Source organism: Gopherus evgoodei, chromosome 2, assembly GCF_007399415.2.
Source record: "Gopherus evgoodei ecotype Sinaloan lineage chromosome 2, rGopEvg1_v1.p, whole genome shotgun sequence".
NCBI lineage: Eukaryota > Metazoa > Chordata > Testudines > Testudinidae > Gopherus > Gopherus evgoodei.
In genome coordinates, this window is record NC_044323.1 from 36,209,565 (window position 1) to 36,236,295 (window position 26,731).

Consider the following 26,731-nt stretch of genomic DNA (forward strand, 5'->3'; position numbering starts at 1 on the left):
GTCTGGGTTGTGCATGCACTATCCCTGTCTCGCGCTGTTGTCAGTGCCTGTCTAGCGCATGTGACCTGACTCCTCTCAATTCCTTCTCAGCTGACCTTGGCCTGAGACAGAGCTCCAGGCAGTGCAAAAACAGTTTCTAAGTGCTTAGAATAGCTTCTTCTTAGAATAGTTTTAGTAGATGAGTTATGGTTACTTACCCTTTCTTTCCCCGTTTATTTTCTATTAGAAAAAAATTCTTTTTATACTTCTGTTTTTGCTTGTTAAAATAGTTACCATTCATCCATACGTCTGAACTGCCATAGTTCCAGTATGCCTGCTTCACCGGGCTTCCAGTGTTGCCATTCCTGCTGGAGATGATGCTGATGTTGGACAGACACTCTGTGTGTCTGCTCCTTAGGTGAGACACACATACTTCCAGGCTTCTATCATAGGTAACATCCCGTGGGGAGACAAAATCTCCACAGTGAGAGAAAGTCCTGATGATTGGGGAAACTGAAACTCAGGAAGAGGGAGGACGTCTTCCGGTGTAGCATAAGTATGTGAACTCCCGTTCGTGCTGAAGGGACTGGAGGAGAGAAGATGTGTGGCTGGTGCATGAGACAGTGAGAGTACCTGGAAGATATTAATGTTCAACAGATCAAGACTTTTAAAATGATACCTCACAAGGCATACTTTGTACAAAACATATCATAATTATATGACAGTGAACATGGGGGTTTCAGTCACAACAAAAATTACCTGATAGATCAAGTTATGTGCAACCCTCAAGCTCCAATGAGAACTTGTCTTTCCTTCCTGGGGCACATGGCTTCATGCACTTACATTACCCTTTCACCAGATGCCACCTTTGTTACCTTCAGACATGGCTCTAAACAGCATAGTGACCAAACAAAAAAGCATGAATACCATAGGGACAGTTCCTTCTTGAGTAACATCATCTTTAATATGGTGAAAGGATCCTCATCAGTTATATGTGGACATTCCCTTCCTATTCCCATCACTGGACAAGATAATTACAGATGCCTGCCTCTTAGGCTGGGGAGCCCACATTGACAGTCATACGGCACAGAGCACTTGGACACCCCAAGAGGCCAGGATGCACATCCGTGTTCTGGAACTTTGGGCATGCTGAGAAACTTATAATGCCTTTCTGCAATTTGTCTGATTCCTCCATGTCCTATAATGTCAGACTATAGGAAAACTGTCTTTTACATCAACAATCAGGGAAGGGTGAGATCCATCCCTCTGTGTGTAGAAGCAGTCACCCTGAGGAACTGGTGTACTAGGAATCGAATCACCTTGTCAGCAGCTTACTTTCCAGGAATTCAGAATGCATTGGCAGACACGCTTAGCAGGCATTTCACCATCGATCACAAGTGGGAGTTGCACAATTCAGTAGTGAATAACATCTTCACTCAATGTGGGACCCTCAACTGAGATCTGTTCACCTCGCAAAAGAACAAGAAATGTAACACATACTGTTCAAGAGGAACTCTAGGACTATACTCTCCTTCTCCCCTGGTCAGACTGTCTGAGCAATGCCTTTCCTCCCTTACTGCTGCTACCTCTGGTCTTATGGAAGATTCATCATGACAAGGCATGAGTCATCCTCATCGCCCCCCAATATGCCCAGACAATTTTGGTTCACAAATGTCATCTTGTCCCCCAATCAGCATCCAGTCCTTTCCCAATTATCTTGACCCAGGAGAAGAGCAGGATCGAGCCTCCCAGCCCCAAAACACTTCTGGCTTGGTTTTGGATGGACATCAACCCTAGAAGGTTCCTGATCTGAGGACATACAAAGCATTCTTAATAATAGCATAAAAGAGTCTTCTAGGAAATGCTATTCAGCCAAGTGGAAACATTTGTCCATTTGGGTACAGCAGAAATGCATATCCCCTGAGTCAGCAGATATTCCTCTTATTTTGGACTGTTGTCTTTTCTCTCAAAGTGACTCCCTTAGTTTTATACGAGTGCACATGGCAGTAATCAGTACGTACCATCCACCATCAGATGGTTGTTAAATTTTCACTCGGCCGTTGACTAACAGGCCCTTCAAAAATCTAATCAGAACCTTCCCACCAAGAAGGAAGTCTCCTCCTCGCTGGACTTGAACCTTGTACTTTCAGCACTCACTAAGCGTTCCTTCAAACCAGTAGCTGCACCCTATCTCATCTGTCAATGAAAGTTGAATTCCTTGTGGCCAACACCTCAGTCAGCAGGGTAGGTCAGTAGAGAGCACTAATGAAGGATCTGCCATACACTGTATTCCATAAGGACAGTCTCTTCACAACTACATTCAAAATTCACCCCCAAGGTAGTTTCAGAATTTCCCATAAACCAATTAGTCCACTTACCTGTGTTTTTCTGAAACTGAAACTTAATTCCCCAGACATACAATGTGCTCTTGCCTTCTACCTGTGAAGGACAATACCAGTCAGAAAATAACATAGACTGTTTCTCGGTATAGCAGAATAAGTCCGAGATCAAACTCTATCCTCCCAGATTATCTCTAAATGAAGCTCAGGCTGTATCCTTCTCTCTTGTCAGTTGTCACATCTTTCTTCCCTTCATGGGGTAAGGGCTTATTCTACAAGATACTCCTGAGATAATTTTGTGCCAAAAAATTAAAAATTATGCACACAATATTTTAAAATTCTGCAAATTTTATTTGTCAATAAATAAATGTGGCTCCTGCATGGCTGTTGGGAGTGCAGGCCACTGGCTGCATTGAGATGGAAGATCACCATGAAGCCCCCACCTCCCCAGGTACAGGGACTCGGCCATGAGGCTGCATCTGACCCTGACACAGTGCAAGGGCCAGGCCTGCACCAGAAACACCCTGGGGCTCTGCCCCTCTGCGCCAGGTGCATCAGGTGTGGGTGTGCAGGCTCAGCCCAGCAGGGCTTAGTGTGGAGGGATCCAGGTGTGGGCTGAAAGGTTTCTGTGTAGGGCAAGCTAGATGTGGATAGCTCAGTGGGAAATCTGACTGCCCAGGGGCTCGGGGGAGGGGGGTTCTGGGTGCAGGGGCAATGGGACCCTGCAGGGGATCCAGGTGAAGGTGGTTGGAGCTCGGAGGGGGGACGACTCGGGGGATCTGGTGCTGGAGGAATGGGGCTTGATGGAGTGGGGGTCCACATGCAGCTGGTTGGGAATCAGTGGAGTGGGGGTTTGGAGGTGTCGGGCTCATCAGAGGGGTCCAGGTGTGGGAGGGGTAGGGCTTGTCAGAGTGAGGGTTTAATGGGCCTGCTTAACAGGGGAACCCCAGCTGCTGCTGAGGGGACACCTCATGCTGGGCTCCCGCTTCCCCCCCACGATTCTCCTGTCCCCTTTTCTTCACTATCTCTCTCCGCACATTCCCCTCTCTCGGCCCAATTCCACCCCCTATTGCACAGAAATCAGGAAGTCTCACAGCACACAGAAGGGGAGCACAACTGGTACTAGAACCCAGGAGGCGGCATTCAGCTGCAGAATCAGCAGAGTCAAGAGTTAGCCTCCTTCAGCTGGGCAGCTCTGCATTTGCAGACATTTGGGGGGACAGTTGCACGTAACCCCGCGTGCCCCCCATGCCTCACCTCTGTTTGGAGGAGGCAGTGCCCCCCAAAACTGTGCACCATGGTCACCCCTCCCATCCCCCCACACACGGCTTCCCTTTACTTCCTTGCTGTTTCCTGCAGGGAAGCACAGGAATTCTGCAGGGTTCTGTGAGCACGCAGTCATGCAGAATCCCCCCAGGAGTATACAAGAGCACAAGCAACTGCGGTGGCATCACTTCAGAAAGTGCCTGTACTTGACATTTGCAGAGTAGCTATGTGGAGTTCCAGCCACATGTTCAGCAGACAGTATGCTCAGGTGCAGAACTCCTTTTCTGACACATTCTTTGGGACAATGGTCCTCCAAATGGCTCTTCTGTCAGCATCCCTGCACCCTCCTCCTCCATGAGTACTGCTTGTCAGTCACCTGTATTGGAATACATACAGGGATCAGCACTGGAAGAAGAGAAAGTGACTTACCTTGTAGTAACTGGAGGTTCTTTGGGACGTACGGTCCCTACCTGTATTCTACTACCTGCCCCCTTTCCCCTCTGCTTCAGATCTTTACTGGATTTGTGGTAGAGAAGGAACTGGAGAGGAGTTTGGTCCTCTCCAACCTTTATCCCCTCAGTCAGAAACACAAGGAGGGCAAGGGCACATGAGAGGACCAACAGATGCTGCTTGTGAGAATTCTCCAACTCTGGATGCATGAAGCACATGCATATGCACAGTAGACTATAGATAGGGACTACACATATTGAAGAACCTCCCGTTACTGTAAAGTAAGTTTTCTTTTCCACCCATGCAGTCACTTTCCATTAAAATTGGTGCTTATAATCTTTTCTGCCTCTCCCCAAAATATTTCTTTGTGTCACACAATTATAATTGATGTAGTGTATGTTTGTGGTAAACTGTATTTTTAAATTTCTTATGAAGTGGTTGCTTTCCAATTAATAGTTACCTCAAATGAAGAAATAATTCTCAAGTTAAATCAGAAGGGTTCAAGTGTGGTTTTTAACTTATTCCAGGTGTCCAGCTCAGTTAAAAATTGATAAAACGGGGCACTTCTGTATTCAGTCCAGCACATTCAACTTGCAGCAAAATAATGTTAACCATTGGAACTCATCCTGAATTAATGTCACTGAGTATTGAAAAGGAATGCATTCATCTCTGCAGTGCCCGTGGCTGCCTCCCAACTTCCTAACCTGCCTGCAACTTCCTATTACAAATCCCCTGTCTCAGCTGCTAAAACCCTCCCCTTAGAGCAATCCACACAGCAAGATCTTAAATTCAGCCTTCCATGTTCACAGCTGGTGGAAACAACCAATAGCCTGCAAAACCCCCAGACAAATGTCCAAATGATTCCTCTTTCCTCTATAATAATTGTTTGGTGCAGACCCTCCTGTCCAGCTGCAGAACCCATCCAAGTCACTCCAAACTTTTCAAAATATATTTACAGAAGCTCCCCAACTTAAACAAGCATTGCATTCTGGAGCGCCTTGCGGAAGTTGAGTTTTGCGTAAGTCAGGAACGTATCTCCGACAATTACACAAAAAAAAGGTGCTTACAGAACTTTTTCCATAAATATGGATTTCTGTAAGTCAGGTTTGCGCAACCCAGGGAGCATCTGTAATTAATACTCAGCACTTCTTTTTCAGGATACAATCTTCTGTCCTTAGTGAACACAGTTTAGAAAAGCAGCCGAAAGTAACAAAAAGGCTGAAGTTACTTAACATTTATAATTAATTTATAGAACAAGAAAATTTATGTGCAAATGAAGCAGGTGCATGGAGCCTACCTTCTGATAACAGACATTTTTATAACAGCTTGGAAACCAAAGCAGTTGACGAACTATGGGCCCAATCCTGCAAACATTTAGACATGTGAGTAACTTTACTCATTTGAATAGTCCATGATGTCAGTAAAATTACTCACATGCCTAGGTCTGGCAGCATGAGGCCCTATATGCATACAGCACATTGCAATCCAGCCCCCACTGGAGTGGAAGACAACCACTAATTTGTCAGACAATGCACTTAGCAGCAATAAAGAGAGGGTACATTTTGGCCTGTTGCACCTAGGTACAAACTCTTGTTCATTCAGAAAGTACCATGGAAATGTTGTAATATTATTCTCTGATTAAATGCAATAAGGCTATATAGAAACAATTAAATGATCTCAGTCATTGGGGTTGGTAAGAGGCACAAGTCATTGTTTATATCTTAAGTATACAGATTTTTTTTAAATTCAGAAAACATACTTTTTAGGAAATTAGACAGGAATTGCAATAAAAATGACTCACTAGTTATCCGGGTTCTAACATTGACTATCTAATTCTGTTTCATACAAAAAATACTGCAGTTATTAGCACAAAATTATACACATAAGCAACTGACCTTTTTTTTTAACTGCTCAAGTCTAAAAGTGATTATGTAAAATGACACCTTCTTATTTGGTAGATCTTCTCCTTTGTGTATTTAGAGTCATAACTTTAATGACAAAATGTAGATTTCAGTACATTTTCCATCTCTTAGCATTACAGTTGATACAACTAAAAAGAGTGTGAATTGGATTATTTTCCCTCATGTTATTGCTTACTGTATTTCAATGTTAGACTTGTGCCACCGAGCCCATAATTTGAAGAAAATCGGGTAGCAATTCAAGTCCTATTTTGGCCTACAGAGCTCTCATTATTGGCGGTGATGCAAGAGAATGAAAAATTCAGCTTAGCTCTGTTTCCACAATTCCATTTTTAAATAATCATGCTTCCCAGCAGAAATGCACTTTGGCCCTATCCTGCAAAGTACAGAGCACCTGCAGTTCCTGGTTCCTGTGATTGGAATTGTGGATGTACATCACTTGGCAGGATCAAGCCCTCTAAGACCTAAACATATTTGCATCTTGGGATATCACCTAATATCTGAATTAATAGGTTTTAATTAAAATCTATTATCTTAAGTACGATAGATTAAACTTCCTGCATATTTGCTAGTTTCATACTTAATAGGAATCTGATACATTATGTGGTCAGCAAAGTCATTTCTCTTGAGCTTGACCTGGATATTATAAAAGATCCTGATGTATTTTAAAATTGATACTATGAAAGCATATTATAAAATCACATGACTTTTATGTTACATAAAAAGTACAAGTGACACTGAATTAACCTGTCATTATTTTAATAATTGTACAGTTTTATTACCCAGTACACAATGATTTTTATTAAAGATCTGGGTACGTTTCGTTAGTGGGCAAAATCCACGTTTTACATTTTGTTCTGTACTTTCAGCAAATTTAATGAACTTTCAATGAGAAGTGGACCAGAAACATTAATTATGTTTAATATAAAACCAGAATAAATTAACATTTCACATGTTGTCTATGCATTTTAATTTTTCAGAATGTCACACTATAGATTAGGCATTGTGGCCCCAAACCACAAAGGTACTTAGGCGCCTAAATCCTGAGTTTAGTCTCCACTGTGATCCATACAATTCCTGCTGAACTCTGTAAAGTGCCTAAGCTCACTCGGTGCCTATATTCTCAGAGAAAAAGTTCCCTCAGCACCTCAGTTGTGCTGCCTCGCTCTAGGCGTGCAGACATCTGTCTCCTGCCTAAGTCTGAGAGTGATTTGCAAACTGAGAGAAAGTAGGCCAACAAATGCCTATCTCATATGCAGGGACTGAACTGGTAGGTGTGTCAAGAGACCACCTGCCGGATTGGATCCCATTCAGAATTTGTCCACTAGAGGATGTGAGGTGGTGGCAGTGGCAGTGGTAACAGCAGCTATCTTATAACATTTATCTCACTCATTAGAGTGCTCACCTGGGATATGGGATACCGGGGGATGGGATATGAACAGAGGTCTACCACATCTCTCAGGTGAATGCTCTATGCACTGAGCTATGGAAAGTTCTGATGTAGGGCTTACTCAGTCTCTCTTTGAAGCTGTGGATAAGTAATGAAAGAGTGATTGGCGCAGGATGACTGAATGCTGGGGTAAAATAATAGTGTGCGTTAATTAAATTTGTGACTGAACTCCTTGGGGGAGAATTGTATGTCTCCTGCTCTGTGGTTTTACCCACCATCTGCCATATATTTCATGTTATAGTCGTCTCGGATGATGACCCAGCACATGTTCAATTTAAGAACACTTTCACTGCAGATTTGACAAAACACAAGGAAGGTACCAATATGAGTTTTCTAAAAATAGCTACAGCACTCGACACCCAAGGTTTAAGACTCTGAAGTGCCTTCTAGAATCTGAGAGGGACAAGGTGTGGAACATTCTACCAGAAGTCTTAAAAGAGCAACACTACGATTCTGAAATTACAGAACACGAACCACCAAAAAAGAAAATCAACCTTCTGTTTGTGGCATCTGACTCAGATGATGAAAATTGAACGTCTGTCGGTCCTCACTGCTTTGGATCATTATCAACATGGAAATGTTCTCTGGAATGGTGGTCAAAGCATGAAGGGGCATACTAATGTTTGAATAAGGAAAAGTTATTTACTTGTTTGCATAATATAAGAACTAGGGGCCACCAAATGAAATTAATGGGCAGCAGGTTTAAAACAAATGAAAGCAAGTTCTTCACATAGCGCACAGTCAACCCGTGGAACTCCTTGCCTGAGGAGGTTGTGAAGGCTAGGACTATAACAGGGTTTAAAAGAGAACTAGATAAATTCATGGAAGGTAAGTCCATAAATGGCTATTAGCCAGGATGGGTAAGGAATGATGTCCCTAGCCTCTGTTTGTCAGAGGGTAGAGATCGATGGCAGAAGAGAGGTCATTTGACCATTACCTGTTAGGTTCACTCCCTCTGGGGCACTTGGTATTGGCTACTGTCAGTAGACAAGATACTGGGCTGGGTGGACCTTTGGTCTGACCCAGTATGGCCGTTCTTATGTTATGTTCTTAGCATATCTGGCATGTAAATACCTTGAAACACTGGCTGGAACAGTGCCATGCGAATGCCTGTTCTTGCTTTCAAGTGACATTGTAAATAAGAAGTAGGCAACAAGTAAACAAACTTGTGTGTCTTACCAATTGGCTGAACAAGAAGTAGGACTGGGTGGACCTGTAGGCTCCAAAGTTTTACATTGTTTTATTTTTAAGTGTAGTTATGAAAAAAAAATCTACATTTGTAAGTTGCACTTTCACGATAAAGGGCTTGCACTACAATACTTGAATGAGGTGAATTGAAAAATACTATTTCTTTTATTTATCTTTTTTATGGTACAAATATTTGTAATAAAAAATAATATAAAGTGAGCACTGTACATTTTGTACTCTGTATTTGTAATTGAAATCAATACATATAAAAATGTAGAAAACATCCAAAATATTTAAATAAATGGTATTCTATTATTGTTTAACAGTGCGATTAAAACTGCGATTAAGCATGATTTTTTTAATCTTGTGATTAATTGCAATTAATATTTTTTAATCATTTGGTAGCCCTAATTTCTAAACAATTTACCTACTTAATTAATATACCTGAAAAGGTGAAGATTAGCCAGGAAAAGCTTTTTAGTGTTTTATCCTTTGCACTGAGAACCTCTGTACCACGATGACCCACTCATGATAAAACCTTAGGTTTCTGCTGAAAATGTAATGAAGGCTTAAGAAATTCAACTTTTACTGTGGAAAGGATGAGTATGTGCTTTTTAGAAACGCATACTTTTATTTGTCAAATCCACTGTGCTCTTCTTGCATTCTTAAACAGAGGATTAAAATGAGAGCAAAGGCTCAGAGTGAAAATCTGTTATTAAGTAGGAGAGTTATATATTTGTCTCCTGTGCAGCTTTTCAAAATTTAGTACTTTAATGATATTAAATGTTCATTACAATGAATTACAGTATCCGTGATCCTTTTTCTACCAAGGGTTTTTCTTCACTGGAAATATTTGAAATTTCATCAAAAATTGTCAATTATTTCACGAAAGCAAAGTCTGCAATTTTTCACATGAATGGAGTTTTAAATGCTCACATGAAAGGAGGTGCATTTTCCCATGCTTAACAGTACCCATTTCAATTTCTTTTGTGCATTGGTAGAACATACGTATCCCCAAATCTTTGCCTATCTCTTCATACAGTATAGGTTTTTAAATAACGGTTAAAACCCCATTCCAGTAATTAATCTGTTTTGTTTAAGTTCCTAAATCTCTAATGCTCCTCACTTTTGTGGACATTAATTCAGTAACTAATGGTTGTTAATAGTAATTTTGTATTACAACAGTACCCCATCTTGCCAAGTTCTGTACAAACATATAGGAAGACATCGCCCAGCTAAAAAAGCTTATGGTTTAAAAATACCAAGAACAGGAAATTTAGTGTGCAGGCAAGAGAAACAGCAGACATGGTCAGTGTGACAACTGGCATGTAGAATGTTTGTTCCAGGTTTATTTTAAATGCCTATAAATTGTGCTCAGCTATTCCTCTTCCTAGCCATTGTTAGGGCTTGGAATTTTGGGGGGTTTTTTGCTTATATTTTAAATACCTCATTTATAGTGTTACTTGGTGTTTAATCTATGAATTTAGGTATTTCTATGGCTTTCATCATCATAGCATCTCAGTGCTTCACAAGCATTAATAAAAGCAGCAAAGAATCCTGTGGCACCTTATAGACTAACAGACGTTTTGGAGCATGAGCTTTCGTGGGTGAATACCCACTTCCTCAGATGCATGCATCTGAGGAAGTGGGTATTCACCCACGAAAGCTCATGCTCCAAAACGTCTGTTAGTCTATAAGGTGCCACAGGATTCTTTGCTGCTTTTACAGATCCAGACTAACACGGCTACCCCTCTGATACTTGACAAGCATTAATGATTTTCGCAGCAACCCTTTAAGGTAGGAAAGTGTTATCATCCCAGGTTTAAAGATGGGAACTAAGGCACAGAATGGTTAAGGAGAGACATTGGAAGGCACAAAGGGAACTTAGACACCCAACTCCCACTGAAAGTCTCAGTGCAGGAAAGAGTCCAACTCCTGATGTGCCTTCGAAAATCTCCCCGTAAGACCTTGTACTGAAGGCTAAAAGGCTGTTTTTCATTTGTGTTAGCCAATATGTCTTTAAACATGATTGAATTGTCAGTGTTGTAGTAGGGGGAGGGATGCCTAGGCTACTACATGGATCGCTAATATGCCTTCAGATGTTTTAGCCTGTATTTTAATAAGCATTATGAGGGCTTGTCTGTCATGGTAAACTAACTTGAGTGAAAGACGCGCCCTTTTTAACCCATCAAGACAAGGCCTAAATGACTCCCCCAGTGTCATTCAGGAAGTCTGTGACGCAGCATAGTACTGAGCTTGGTATCTTAACCATAAGGCCATTCTTCCTCTGCTTCCCTATCTTTTGTTTAATGTGTTAATAGTCCCTGTTTGTTAAAAGTGTCATTCTAAATTAGCTATGACTTTTTTTAAAATATAACAATATTCTAAAATCAGGATTATAGTGACTTCTGTGCTGGAAGGAGAGGGAGTTTGGTTGCTTTTATTTTTTCATTGCTTTGTCTCAAGTTTTCATCTAATTCCATATCAGTCTCCTTCCTCCAGTCTTAAACATCCCACTCACTGGATCCTTCTGGCTTTGGCAGCGTCCCTCCATCCTCATCTGCCAAGTCAGCCTACAGAGTTATGTGAGAATTTCCTAGATGGAGAGTAATAAGCTTTACAGCTGCTAGTCCTGAATATTTTATCTGCTTTTTCCTCTTCTTTTCCATCCGAAACTACTTATCCAAGCTGGCCAGGGAGATAATTGATGTATGCTGTCACATTATAGTAAACAGCAAGCCACTATTTGCTTCTAAGAAACCTTCCAGATACTACCCTAGCGCCTTTGGGTTAAACACCAGAGTGCTTCAGACTGAATTTTTCTTCTCTGAAATCTGGTATGGATGGATGTGAACCTATAATTCCTTCTCAAATGTCTTTTCTTTTTTTTTTAACGAAATAGAACTCTAAGAACAAAGTTATAGGACATTTTAACAAGGCAGAAAGTAGTGTATCCAAAAGCTGCCAAGTTCAAAGCTCAGCTTTCCCAAAGTTCACGGTTGTTGGGATCTATGAGTTCAATTTGGGCCTATCTCTATTTAAAAATCTTCAGGGTTTTTTTTAATATTCTCTTGGTATGCAGAGAGGGGGAGTCATTTTCTGAACAAGGGCAGCTATGTTATTCACACCAGGGTGAATAACGCACAATCCGCAAGAACAAACCCAAGGAAAGGCGTTTGTTGCTGTTGTGGAATTAAAGCATCCCAATATTTTTTTCAATATTAGAGGGAGATATAAAAATATTTGTGAGTTAAATTTTGGGGCCTGTCTGCTATGACAGTGTCACTATGAATCCTTTGCTTTTTGTGTATCGGCGGGAGGGGGAAATAGAGGAAAAGAACCTCTAAGTTACTTTTTCCTCCTTGGGTTTATGAAGAACAAAATGAAGGTACATTGGAAAGTACTGTATTCAATAAGGTTTATAAACAATGTGTTGGCATGTTTTTCTTGAAGCTACAGGAAACATTCCAGTAGGCCGTTGTTAACTATGGGGGGAGTTCTGTTTACTTTTTAGGTATTGGGGGGTGTCCTTCCCCCTTACTTACTCTCAGTAGAAAGACTTGCAGACTGGGGTTGAAATCTTGGCTCTATTGAAGTTAGTCACAAAGGCTCAGATCCACAAAGGTGCGTAGGAACCTAAATCCCAGACTTAAGTGCTTAAGTCATTGTTTTAGGCACCAGTGCAATCCACAAAACTCATGCTAGGCTGACGCCTAACCCTATAGATACCTAAAATCACTCAGTGCCTACATTTTCTCAGTAAAAGTTTTCTTGGTGTATAAGCTTCTGCCTCTGGGCATGCACATTGCTGTCTCACTCTACTGTCAAAACAGCTACCTCCTGCCTAAGCACAACTGGAGAAAGATAAGCAGAAGAGTGTCCATGGTGCCCAATCAACTAGGCATGCTCAGGGGCTACCTGCTAGATTGGGTCCCATTCAAAATGTGACCAGAGAAGGAGGTGGTGCTGCTGTTGCCACTTCCCACCTTCTGATATTTAGACTAGTTATTGCACTCACCTGGGATATGGGACACTTGGGTTCAGTTCCTCCCTCTGCCTGAAGGAGGAGAGAGGTTTTGAACAGGGGTCTCCCACACCTTTCAGGAGAGTGCTCTAACCACTTGGATATGGGAATTTTGATGTGGGCCTCCCTCTTTCATTGAAGCTGTCCACTGGGTGGATAATAATAATTCCTTCATAGTTAAATTTACTGAGTGAGTTCTGTAATTAGCAGACTTTTTTACAACATTGGTGAACTGTGAAAGCAAATTAGAATTCTGTTAAATTTGTGAACAAGTGAATATGGTGCAGGTGTATTTGATTACACTGAATGAAGCTTTACGTATCTGCATTTGATGTGTTAGTGCTTTCAATTGTCATAGCTCACTAGTGCCCTCTTTTGGTCATTAGTGACATCTTGTAGTTGGGGTGTGGTATATATTCAGTCCTGCTCTGACCTGAGCACAACCTTTTTCTATGGATCCAGATTGAAGACGCAATTTCTATGTACTCATATTTGTGTTCTAGTTCCTATTAATTGTTTTTGGGTTTTGCATTTGTTTTAGGCCAAAGAGCTGCCAACATTCAAAGACAATGATTTTATTAACGATGGCCAAAAGATTTATATTGATGAAAACAACAAAAAGGTGTTTCTTGAAAAGCTCAAAAAGGATGTGGAGGTAAGAATTTAACCTGCTTGATTTTTATATAATTATACCACACTGTGCAACAAGTCATATGTACAGCTGTGCAAAAAACATTTGTAGTTCATAAATGTATTGGGTAAAAATAAACTTTAGCACAGACCTCTTTAAATTAAACACAATCTAAGCTTTCAGGAGCAATCACTTAATAAAGATTCCTTCTACCATAGATGGTAGTCATACATCACCCATGTCCTGATGTGCTTGTACTTAAAATGCTTTACAGGCATAATATCACATGGAGTGAGCTAAGTATTGTTAGTTATATTTTACAGATGAGGAAACTGGAGGCACAGAGAAGTTGTGGCTTTCTCAAGGCTATACACTGAATCAGCGGCGGAGAATGCAGGTCTCCCAGCTCCCATTCCTGTGCTTATTCCATCCGCTATTCAATTTACCTGTCAATCATCTAGTTTTACACCATCCAAATTACAGTAGTAGGAGTGCCTTAGGTATTTGTATACACTTCCTCTCATTATTCTAACATTGTATGCTTCTGCTATATTGAACACATAGTCAACATTCAATACAAAAATATTGGTTTGCACTATTTTTGATACTAATTCTTAAAATGCTGATTTGGCTCTGAGTAAAATAATTTTATCATAGCTATCTATTCAGCAAATAAAGTTAAGTGGTATTTCCCCATCTTTAGAATAGAACTGATAACTCAGGCTTACAGGGTCTTCAGCTTTTTATATCGAAATTTTTTGAACATTGATATTGTTTGATATTAGCACAGCTCTGGGATTTGTGTTTATCAGTTAAAAGCTGTTGCAAAGCACCACAGAACATTGTGTGTGTAACATTTACAGAATAGTCTTGGGGTTAATTTCTCATCAGTGGAGTGATAGATTTTGGTATAATTCATACACATTCATATATTCACGGGTATATAAAATATATTAATCCAAATGATTTGTCCTCCAATCTTTAGCATCTTTAGGATAGGTCAAATTTTAGACTTAAATTCTTGAGCCTTTCTTTAAGCATGTAACATTTTTGCTGACTAAAATTTTTTTACAGTAAATAGGCTGTGTGCAAGATGTAAAGAAATGCAATGAATACAGTAGCTGTTTTATCTCCAAAATATGGATCGAGTGTGGTCTGCTACATAGCTTTTGTTTACTATGTTTAAATATGAAGGTAGACTTTAGAAGGTCAGTCTTAGTCGTATTCTGAGTAACCAAGTAAAGACACTTCTGAATCAGATGAGGTGTCATCTCCTATACCCTTGGGGCAGAGGTGAGTATATATTGGTGGTTAGGTCAGTACATAGCCCTAGGAAGAGACCTACAGTTGTGTGGTACTGAGGTTAGAAAGGGAGACTGGTGAAGCCATGCTGGAGAAAGTCATTACAATAACAACTGAAACTATCTGACGGAGTCCTCAAAAAGTCTGCAGGGGGACTGTCGGTACAGAAGGGTGAGTCACTGTTGAAGAAATGGATGGAGGATAAGTAGGTTTCATGAGGTTGGGTCAGTATCGGTAGGGAGTACCTCTCATTACCTCTTCGTAATGGTGATTTGGGCTCTTTGAGGATTAAGAGGTTCTCATGAGATAGGTGCCTGGATGCAGTAAAATATTAGGTGGTCCCAGAGACTGCTGTTTTTTGCTTCTGGCTATGGAAGTTGGTACCAATAAGGACTTTGCCTTGGATTCTGGCTTTTGGAGGCACTAAGTCAGGTGCCAATGTCAGTGCTGTGCTAGATGGCTTCTTGGTACATGATGTCATCTTAGTCGGGTACCGTGGTCACAGTACCAGAGGGATGGGAGCCTCAGCTCCATATTGGGACATGGTCTCCTGAGACCCAGTTCGAGGAGGTGTCTTTCCCCTTTTCTTGTTTCAGAGAATAAGAGATTTTCTTCTTGGAAGGTCTGGGGAGTATCCCTGAGCCTCCATGATCTTTGCTCACTGCAGAAGCAGAGGTGGTTGATGGAACCAATGTACCGGGAAGAGACTTGGACCCTGTGGAGCTCAGAGGGTGCTCCATGAATAGGAGTTTAAGTCTGTCCTCCCTCAATTTTTCAGATCTGTTTTTTAATCCTAAACAGATTTTACATTTAGAGGGAATATGGCTTTCAAACAGCAGAGGCAGCTTGAATGTCTGTGGCTGAGGGGAAAGGACTTGTGGCAGGTCTGGCAAGGATTGAAGCCCAGAATATAGGGCACAACCTGCACTTGAGGCCAGGAATTTGGCCTGGAAAAAAAAAACCCAGGAGTCCAAAATGGGCAAACAAGGAAAGAGAGCAGAAAACTTTCTCAAAGCATGAACTCCTGCTAATAAAAGAAAAAATAACTAAGAACGAACTAAAAGAAAAAGGGTACAAGAAAGTGAGGTGTAGCAAGTTGCATGGGTCAGCTAACAGATGCTGTGATGCACCGTCTCAAGCTGCAGGCAGTTGAGAGGGAGCTGGAGTCATGGTGGGTCTGCCTCTACCGAGATACCCGCATATCTTCCTGTATGGCAGGTGTCTTCATTCTCCTTCAGTTTTTTCCTCAAGCCTATTTTTTTCACCTTACCTTTCAATTTTGACTTCCTCTTCCATGTGACATATGCCTCTTCTCCTCCATCTCTACTGAAAAATACAAAAACTAGTATGCTAATGTTTGATTTAGATTGAGACACTCAGGCCAGTGGTCATGAAGAGAATGTGACCTGATTCTAGTCCTACGCTATGTAGAACTTAGCAAACTGTGGGTCCAAAAGCTACATTGTCCACTTTCAGTGGGCACAGCATTTAACACATTTCTCTCTGTGTGACTCTTGAATTGAGCCTGCAGTCCAAAGGGAAAGGAATGTTGTGGTCTGTCCTTAATGAACTATCCTATGAAACAAAAGTACAGCTGATAACATGGTGTTATGTGGAACTCTGGACAGCAGAGACAAATAACTGGCTAACAGTGAGACTGATCATTCACAAGAAAGAAAAGGTGTTCCTTTTCCTGAAGACTTTATTACTAGAACAGAGTGGTACAGCAGGCTATGCTTGCCCTCTGGGCTGTTACGTTTCATGTTTACTAATTACAGTATCACATTGGTAGCCTCTTCATCCAGATAAATACACACATTTTGCCTCAAATGTTATCGAAAATATTTTTAAAAGATTGTCGCTCGAATGGGATGAAGAGAAATCTAACCCTCATTTAGCTATGTATGTGAATTGCTGGTGCTTATGAGAGTGACTACAGAAAAGCATGATACAGACATTGTGCAAGCTGCCCAGCACAACTCTGCTTGTTCATCTTAGTGTTGATTTACAGCATCTGTGTCCCTGACGTTGCTTGAGCTCCCAATGCTAATGATGTTATAAAGTGTAATAGTGAATTTCAGATAGCAAAATAATAAATACATTTAAAACGGTGGATTTGATTTAAATCAAATTGATTTAACTCATGATTTAAATTATTATTTAAATCACTAGTCAGGAAGACTTGATTTAATCATGGATTTCTACATAAAAGTGAATTCTTGTTGGTTGTTATAACCTTAACACACACTCTTCACAACTCAGAAATAGATGTAGGTTTCATTTTAGAAGGTACACACTATACATCTTTAAGTGATTTATTTTGAAAACTTTTCAGATTAGCTTTACAGCTATATCAGAAAATGAATGATTGTTTGATTATTTCATTTACCAAAGGTAATTGAAGCAGATATTTACAAAGTTACTGGGAGGTGAGCTATCTCCAATTCAACAGGCTAATCATTAATATTTGGAGGAATTTCTTGCCATGCTGTATTAGGAGAACATCACCAGACAGACATTTAAATTGTTTTATTTAACTAAAACAACAACATAAGTATTCTGGATATTTTTCTTCAACATCAAACATATGATATTTTAATAAAACAAGCATATGTCCCTCACGTCTCACATTTATCTCCAGACTTCTTCTCGTTGTCCAGATCTATTACGCCTCCAACAATCTTCTATTCATTGAACTTTTTGACACTTTGCACTTTTAGAGAGAGGTAAGGGATTGACTCTTGTACACAAATTTGCAGAGGGACAATAGAGTTGAGGTCTGTTATTTCTCACCTCTATATATTATTTATTTGAAAACATTTTTGCTGTTAACAACCATGTTACATCTGGAGAGATACATCCACAGTTTGGGAACTGCAAAACTAAGCAACTTTGATGGTGCTTCTAGACTGAGCACTGAGTCCCATTGGATAGATAGAAAGATTAACCTAAAAAATCTACACAGAAGCCTCTGGAACTCCATAAGATTGGGTCCCTAATCCATGAACTGTTGGAACTCATTTACAAAACTTACCTTAAACATTACATGAATATATTGTCTCATACTATAGAATTAGAATTTTTAATCCCTAGTCCATGATGAGATATCTTTGAGCTATAATGTATCTTAATTAAAACTATCTTTAGATAAATTTTTTTCCTCAAAAAGCATTTTATCAAAAAAATCTGATTTTTTTAAATCATTGATTTTTATCCATCCTGATTTAAAATGGACATTTTCGTCTATTCCCACTGCCTCTTCCCACACTTCAGGTTGTCCCCTCTGTATTTGTCACAACAGTCCTGAAGATATCCCTTATTTTAAATCCAGTCTTAGTCCCCATCCCAGCCACCCTCTTAGAGATATTTGCTCTTCTTTGTAGACATGCATTTTTACATACTTCCTTATGTTCACAGTCAGATCTAAGACTTCACTGTGATATTGACATTGCTTATCATCACCTTCTAGTTCCTTGCTCAGTTAAAACTCATGGACTACAGCTTGCTGCTTGGAATTCATGATGTTGAGAGAGCTGAACAGGAAGAGATAGAGTGTGAGGAAAATGATGGAGAAGATGAAGGGGAAAGTGATGGGACCCACCCTATTGGAACACCTCCAGACAGTCCAGGAAATACACTGAACAGCTCACAGCCTTTGGCTCCAGGGGAATTTGATCCAGCCATTGATGTTTATGGAATAAAATGCCATGAAAGTAAGCCGTATTGCTGTGAATATTTTTATGTATGAGATGGTTTTATTCTTGAATCAAAAACTCAAAGCCTTCATAACGACATAAAGGCAAAATTTTATTGCACAATATAATCCATTCTGTAGAAAAGGAAATTAGTTCATTTTTGGTGCAACAGAAAGTTGAAGGCACCTATATTGCTTGGCTTTGATACTTAATATAATTTATTTCTTCACTATTGTAATGTCTGGAAATGCAGTAAAACAGTTTACCTACATCTCAAGCAGCTAATGTACTTGTGCAGCTGTTTACAGTGTTGCATCCTGTGTGGAGATACGGGATTCGTAGAATCCAGGAGAAAAGCTCCTTTATTAGGTGGAAATCTGTTTGCTGTACATTTACTCTTTTTTACACAGGTCGATAAGCCAATACTCTTAGCAGTGGTTCAGAAAAAGGAGCAAATCGCTGCTTTGACCTATATCTCAAAGTCTTTATTATGTCTAAAAATATTTGTAGACTTTGAGCCCAGTTTTTTAATACTAATAAGAAAATCTCATATGGAAGACTGTTTGTTTTGCATCAAAAGCAAGTGAGCTTTAAGGTAGTCCATACCACTGAGCAGGAATGCTTTCTATTTAAAGTTACCATGGATTGTTCAAGGCAGACAAAGTATCTGCTTTCCATCAAGGCCCTGCTTTGTAAACGTATTGGTAAATCCATTTTTCTACCATTCATAAATGAAATGTGATCTTAATTGTTGAAACACAAGCACTGTCTACAAAATATATGCTGTATGTATTTGGCCATTTTTCTATATTTATATCCCAGAAATAATTATGGATGCAATGAAAATACATGTTGGTTTTAACAAGGAATACTGACTTATGTCTTCTAATGTTGCACTTTGCATTATCTTTTATTTCATATGTATGAATGCAGCTAAACTATTAAAAAAAAAAGGGTGGGGGTGAGGGTGGGGGCTGATCTTAAACTGTTTAAACACCTAAAGCTCTGACTGAATTCAGCCTCTCCCTTTCCTGAAGATTGACTTCATTTTAGTCACCTGTCAAAAGAAGGACTCTAGATTAAAACGCTTGTAAAGTCATTCTGACGGCAATACGTTTGTCATTCTGCAGATGCACCTAGGAAGGAGGTATACTTTATGGCCATTATTGACATTCTTACTCATTATGATGCAAAAAAGAAAGCTGCCCATGCTGCAAAAACTGTTAAACACGGTGTAAGTGTCTGTTTGTTTTCTCTAATTCCATTGCTGCTTCTGAACATTTGCTATTGAACGCCCTTCTGTGGCATAGTTTTGGGGATTTATGGAAGGATGCAAAATAAGTCAAGTTTTCTTTTTAATTTTGTTAATTAAATATTTAAATAATTGTGATACAAAACTAGAGTGATTGTTACAAGTTAAATATTAAGAGTGAAAATGCTTTCCTACCCTCACAAGCAGCGTTCATTATTGGTGAACACTATAATATATGCTGCATCATTATATCATTTCTAGGTATTGTGAGACTTTTTAAAATTGGGTTTATAGCAATAAACACCTGAATGTATCCATTGCAGAATGTGGCAAGTATTTATCACAGTGGCTTTGGATGTAGGCTAGAGTGTCCTCTCAAAGTCCCACAAAGTGAAAACTCTTTTTCACCCTGTGATTGTATTAGGAAAGAATCTTAAAAATACTATGCCAGTTGCAGATAAATACATCATTTATAGTGTACTGAATTATTTTTCCAAGTAGCCAACACTTAAAACTTAGTAACCAAGTTAAAGAGCAACTCTCAGAAGCTGAATAGCCTCTTACTATTGCAAATGCTCCATAGCGCAAGGCACATCTTTGCCAAAAGATAGCCTAACCCTTTAATATTTCGGTGATTTGAGCAGTGGTTTTACCTAGAAGTTAAAGAACAAAATGACTATGTTGTGCATTTGTTGGCCGAATCTGCTGAGAGTTTACTCCAAATTGTATAATATGATTTACTTTGTAAGGCTTTTAGTAAAATACAGTTTGGGAGGGAAAAAAGCATAAAAACTCAGATGTATTGCTTCACTACCTTAAAATCTCTTGTCTGAAGGATATGCGTTGTAAATACAGATAAGGCAGTATGACTATCACTACTTGACTGTAAAGGTAGTTAAGCTCAGGAATAAGCTTTCAAGGGAGGTTGTGGAATCCCCACCACTGGAAGTTTTTAAAAACAGGTTGGACAAACACCTGTGAAGGATGACAGGTTTCAGAGTAGCAGCCATGTTAGTCTGTTTCCGCAAAAAGAACAGGAGTACTTGTGGCACCTTAGAAACTAACAAATGTATTTGAGTATAAGCTTTCATGGGCTACAGCTCACTTCTTCAGATGCATAGAATAGAATATATAATGAGGAGAGATATGTATCTATATCTGTTCCATTCTGTGCATCCAAAGAAGTGGGCTGTAGCCCACAAACGCTTATGCTCAAATACATTTGTTAGTCTTTAAGTTGCCATAAGTACTCCTGTTCTTTCTGTGAAGGATGGTCTGTGTTTCCTTGATCCTGCACCAGGGCAGGGAGCTGGACTTGATGACTTCCCAAGGTCCCTTCCAGCCCTACATCTCTATGATTCTGTCATTGTGGGCCACCATTTTAGGGATTGATCCTGTAAACATGAGTAACTTTATCCAGCTGAGCAGTCACATTGACTAGTCAGTGAGACTGCTCTTGTGAGTAAAAATGCACACATACAGTAAGTATTTGCAGTATCGGGCCCTTTTTTTAAACAAATACTGGAGAACATCGTTGTTGATTAGTATCAGTTGCTTTCAAATTCTCAGCAATAAATCCCAGTAATTAATTTATAAAGGTCATTTCTGTCATATACTATAAAGAAGCTGAAAGTGGAGGCAGCCATTGTACAATCAGCTGATGATTACTAACAAAGTTTAAATTGAATCCTCTTTTAAAAAACCCACTCGCTTCTCTCTCAAATATTTTATCTACTATTGTTGTAAGCAATGCCTAGGATTACAATAACTAACTAAAAGAGATTAGGAAATTTATTTTTCTCTATTTGAAGGGTTTTTTACTTTCTTCATTGGACAGCATTTAATGTGTATTCAATTTTACTGCTCAAGTCCTGATCCAGCTTTTATTGAAGTCAATGAGATTCTTTCCATTCACTGCCTCAAGTTTTCCCCATATATGTCAAGGACTTTGAGAACCTGAGATGAAAACTACTGTGGGTGAAATCCTGGTCCCATTGAAATCAGTGGGAGTTTTGCCATTGGCTTCAGTTTAGCTTATATAGAAGTGCAAAATTACTAGTTGTTGTCAGCCAATCCAAAAATAGTCTGATTTGCCTTTTCAAGATAATATAACCTATCCGATTGACATATATTAACAAATAGTTATTACTAGATGTCTGTCCTAATCTGGAGTTATCGTCCATCTGAAGATACCTGTTCGAAGAAAACCTGATGATTCTGTCTGTATCTTGGTAATTAAATGCTAGAAATTACAAGGGAGCTTAAAAGTTTCAGAGGATTAGTTAGGGTAGAGAGAACATTACACTTTTAAAAGGAGGGGATTGCTCCTGCAGTCATGGCAGTGAGTACAGTTACTCCAGTGCCAAACCACTTGGAGTTCCATGGGATTCTGCATGGGAGTAATTAATTACCTTTGTCTGCTATCCTGTTTGCAGATTCAGGCCTGGGGACTGAAAATTGCAAGGGAGTTTTAAGTAATGGTTTCCATACAAAAATATTCGATTAAGACTGCTTTTCTTCTCCTTTTTACTTCTCCCCTGTATAGGCAGGTGCAGAGATTTCAACCGTTAACCCTGAACAGTATTCAAAGCGCTTCTTGGACTTTATCGCCAATATCTTGACGTAACCTATCATGTTACATAGGACAGACACCAGACCTGGGGACAGCATCGGTGGCTACAAGTGTAGGGAAAAGAAAGGAACTCAGAGAAGTCTCATCTTGCAGAAAGCCAACCCCCTTGTTTACATCTGCTGGTAAAGATGACTAATTTGGGGTGGAATACTCGCTTTAACAGCTGCCTGATATTCCCAGCATAGTTCTAGCTATTTCTGACTTTTTCGTGTGTGCAAAAAATATATATATAAATTAATTAATTAATGAATTGAAAAGATCAGCTTTACTCAGAGTGCACTGCAATGGCAACACTCCGATGCTACTAGCTGAAATGGAATGAATGAGCAGAGGTGTGAGGGTGGGAGAGGAGTAAATGCATGTTAAATCTGCAATATTGGTATCAAATTGTAAACTGTGGATCAGTTTATATTTTGAATGAAAGGATGCAAGACAGTATTCATGATGATAATAATAATGATGATGATAATAATAATAAAACCTTTACTGCGAATGTTACACTTAGACCCTGCACGCTGGCACTCCTTAAAAACAGCAGCAACATTAAATCCTTGGTGCTGGAAGCTTTTCTGTTAGCTCCATTGCTTTTTTTTTTTTTCATTAGCACATTGCATCAGGAAGACCAGACTCCCAAGAGTCCAAGAGCTAATGTCTCTTGTTTTACAAAGAGATAATGCCATATTCATGCTGCATATGTTTTTGCTATAGCGAATTTATGTCAGGGGAAAAACCTGCTTATTTCACTTTTATTACCTGAAGTTTTTTTCATTGTTATACTGTTATATTCTTGCAATATATGAGCTAATAATGCTACAGGGGGAAAAAAGTTTATTTGAAGAAGTGCATAGCTTTGGGCAATAGTAGCCTCATCTTCCAGCACAGGAAGGTGAGCAAAGTGATCGAAATCTCCATTCTCCTATAATCTAATGAGAATCCGAATTTTAAATGCTTATATTGTACTGTTTAAACAGTGGTATTTTATTATAAATTATCCCTCTAAAAATCAATCCTGAATTTTACTGTTTACATTATTAGGAAAACAGGGATACTTTTGAATTTCAGTGTTTGTGTACAGTATGTGATTTTGAAGTTTACATGTAAAGTTATTTTGCAGTACAGATGAAGTAATCTTTGTCATCTCTCAAGGTGTAACTTGCAGTAATGTCTCATTCACCTCCATGGTAGAGTCTCTCTTACAATAAACTGAGAGAGGTTGTTTTTGAGGGTTTTTTTTTCAGATGTTCTTTATCATCTTAAATGACTTGTTTTAGTATTTCCCAGATTTGGTTGTATAAAATATTGCCTAAAACTGTGCTGATCATGTTTAACCTGTTAAAAATTTTAAACAATGATACTGTATTTACTTTCTTTCTTTCCTGTTTTTTTTTCTCTGAAAGGTTCCAAGCTTAAAAAGTGAGACACAAAATTAGACATGCTTAAAGTTTATCTACTTATACACTGTGCTAAAGCTGTGCCTTTAAAGCTCTTCATTGAAACAGTTGTTTTTATAGGCAATTTAGAAAACAAACTCCCACCATAACTTATAACTTAACAAACCTAGGAGTGCCAGGATGACTTCTCCAGTAACTTAATGTCAGTGCTGTTAAGACTGCAACTGTGCATAATGTACGTAGTGTTTACTTCAGAGAAACCTATTAAAAAAGCAGAACTGAATCGTCAGCAGCCAAAGGCAATACCGTCCCTATTGCTGTGTACTTTTTTTTTTTAAACTTTGTTACCCTTGACTTAGGGATGTTAACAGCACTGTAATGTATGTGTGTGCTTCTGAATTGTATGTATTTAAATACATTGATAGCGTGGCTTGATTTTTTTTGTCCCCTTTTCATGACCCCAGTTAACTGGCATTTCATGAATGTTCTGTTTTCTGAAGTATACTGTGGCTCCTAAAGTTGAGACTGCAGAGAGGCCCTGAAGTAAAAAACTAAGGTACACATACATGATCTGAGTAAATAATTAATTGTGGCTAATTAGTGTATGCTTTTTAGAAGCTTACCTCAAAGCATTCTTTTTGTCTGTAACAAAAGTCTGTCACTCGTTACTTCTGATAAACTGTTTATTTGGACAGGGTAAGGAAGATTCACATTGTATCTCCTAGAGCTAAGACTACACTCCAGACATGAGCAGGGCTTTATAAAATAAAGCACTTTGATGACTCACTAGGTTAATCCTTTGTCCCTCTGTTTCGACCGCACTTTTGATCACTTGTAGATTGAATTTTGGATACTAAAGCAAACGTATTATTCAAATATGTATATCTAATGAAAAATCTTCAGTTTCATATTTTTCTTTGACTTACAGCCTCTTTTTTCCATATTTTCTCCAACTGGCTTGAAGGTTTTTGGCTTTGTCTTTGTGCTTGAATGTAATTTCTGAGGTAACCCAACCTGTGCTCTGAGAGCAAATATGAAGATTTGTTAGTAGCAATTTTATGGAGTAACATTAAGGTTTAATACAAAATTGAAATTTCCTCCATGATGGCTTATTGAAAGAGCGGGTTGACATAAATAATGTAACACCCACAACCAAATCAGTTATTAAAAAGTACTCAGAAGCAGGTTAGAATAATTCTGGAGTTTGTAGACCAAAAAACTCCTTTGTGTTCTGGCATTACAGTGCTTTGATTGTCAGAGCTTTCTGCACATGATGTTTCCTATGCTGTGTCTCGGGGTGACAATGCCAGAGCCCAAGTCTAATTCACACTGCTCTTTCTTCCATTTTGACTGGGAGTCTTTATTGTTTTAATTTCCTTATTTATCATGGAACTATAACAATATAATGAGCCTTTTACCTGAAGAATGTACATGGTAGAACTTGTTCATTTTCTTCATAGAGGACAACTCACGTAACAAAGTCGTTATCTTAAGCAGGAGGGGAGAGAGAGGAAAGGAGTAGCTCCCTAGTGATCCAGTGAGCCTCTTAATATACTGTCCAGTCATCCTAGGCCCTGCTGGGTCCCCACTAGCACTTCTGCATATGCCCTTGACATAGTCACTCCTACAAGTGTTTAGTTTTTAATGTGAATTTGGTGCTCAAGGAAGTGCAGCACAGGCTAGAGTCCAACTAGCATGGGAGGGTGGTGTGCAAGTGTCCCCAGCCAGCTCTGAGATTGTGCCTCAATTCTAACCTGTATTTTAACACCTATTTCTTGAGCAGGGTGCCAGCTGGGCAAATTGTGTGCAAGTTTTAGAAAGTGGACTCATAGCTGTTGTTCTGTGGGAGGAGACCTCCAAACGTGATTTCACTGGCAACATGCGATAAGATTTGCACCCAGTGGCAAAAGGCACTAGTTTCTTATAGTACGAGCATCTACAGTGAGGAAGATACTGGCTGTCCAACTACACAGAAAGAAACTGTCCTTGCCTCAACGAGGTTACTTCAGCAGACTTTTCAATTAAATACTGAACAATCAGGACCTTTTCCATTATTTCTAAGTGGTGCTTTTCACTCTTTCTCAAGAGCTTCTGGACTTCATCCAACTGGTCTTTCCAAGAAGTGTCCTGCATTCAAGTCCTTCATAGATCCCTAGAAGGGTTGCCTATAGAATAGAGGGTTCAGTCCAGCAGGCCCCTAGGATGCCAATCCACATTTAATATTTTAATGACCACACTGCAGTCTCTCTGATGGAACCTCCTTTCTGCAGTTCCCCCCAAGGACTTCTAGGCTGCTGCCACAGATTTTGAACAAAGTGCACCCCACTAGTCTCACTCATCCCCACCCATGGACTAGTCTTTGACCCCACCCTCTCTAACAGATCCCCACAGTCTGTGGGTGACTAACAGTTATGTGTATGGAGGGCTCCACAATCTAGACCCCTGGCTGGCAGCTGCTGCTCACTTCTTCTAGCATCTGAAGAAGGCATGGATCATCAGTACATGCCCACATGGTACTGTATCCACTGGGGAGGGGCAGAAAGTCATTTCTGTACAATTTCAATTACATTTTTTGTTTTGACTTTCATTTGCTGGTCTGAACCTGTGTGGGTGTTGATTATATCCAAAATTTATGTTCGTATCTGCCACATTAATGCAAGTTCTACAGCCAAAGGAACAGAAATATGTTTTTCAAGTCACAAGAAGTTATTGGAAACCAATAACGCCAAACTTAATCCAAGTTTATTATCTGAAATTCAGCTTACCCCTAGCATTTACCTCTTTTTCCAAACACAAGATGAGTGGGCAGGTGCCTGTACCAAAAGGAACAGTTCTTCTTCGAGTGATTGCTCATATCCATTCCAGTTAGGTGTACGCGCCGCGCGTGCACATTCGTCGGAAAACTTTTACCCTAGCCACTCAGTGGGCCGGCAGGTCGCCCCCTAGAGTGGCGCCACCATGGCGCTCCATATATACTCCTGCCGGCCCACCCGCTCCTCAGTTCCTTCTTACCGCCCGTGTCGGTCGTTGGAACAGTGGAGCGCGGCTTAGCTGTCCTCCACGTCCCTAGCTACTCGTTTTCTCGTATATAATTATGCAGTTATAACACTTTTATATATATATATTTGTATGGTTATACGTTTTTCCTTTGCTAACATGGTTAGTTTAGTTAGCGGGGTTCAGGAAGTAGCCCTTCCATGAGCCCAGTGCCGG

The 26,731-nt window shown here is 39.7% G+C and overlaps 1 protein-coding gene across 5 annotated transcripts in view; it reads left to right on the forward strand.

Annotated features, from left to right (window-relative positions):
- Positions 1-24,304, forward strand: part of PIP4K2A (phosphatidylinositol-5-phosphate 4-kinase type 2 alpha) — a 210,484-nt gene extending 186,180 nt beyond the window's left edge. For all 5 annotated transcript variants that reach the window (XM_030550383.1, XM_030550381.1, XM_030550382.1 and 2 more), the window contains 4 exons: positions 13,157-13,270; positions 18,018-18,261; positions 19,374-19,477; positions 22,041-24,304. In XM_030550383.1, coding sequence (XP_030406243.1) covers positions 13,157-13,270; positions 18,018-18,261; positions 19,374-19,477; positions 22,041-22,121 — 543 coding nt within the window. In that variant the 3' untranslated portion in view covers positions 22,122-24,304. The remainder of the gene's footprint in view (positions 1-13,156; positions 13,271-18,017; positions 18,262-19,373; positions 19,478-22,040) is intronic.
- Positions 24,305-26,731: the final 2,427 nt, after the last annotated feature.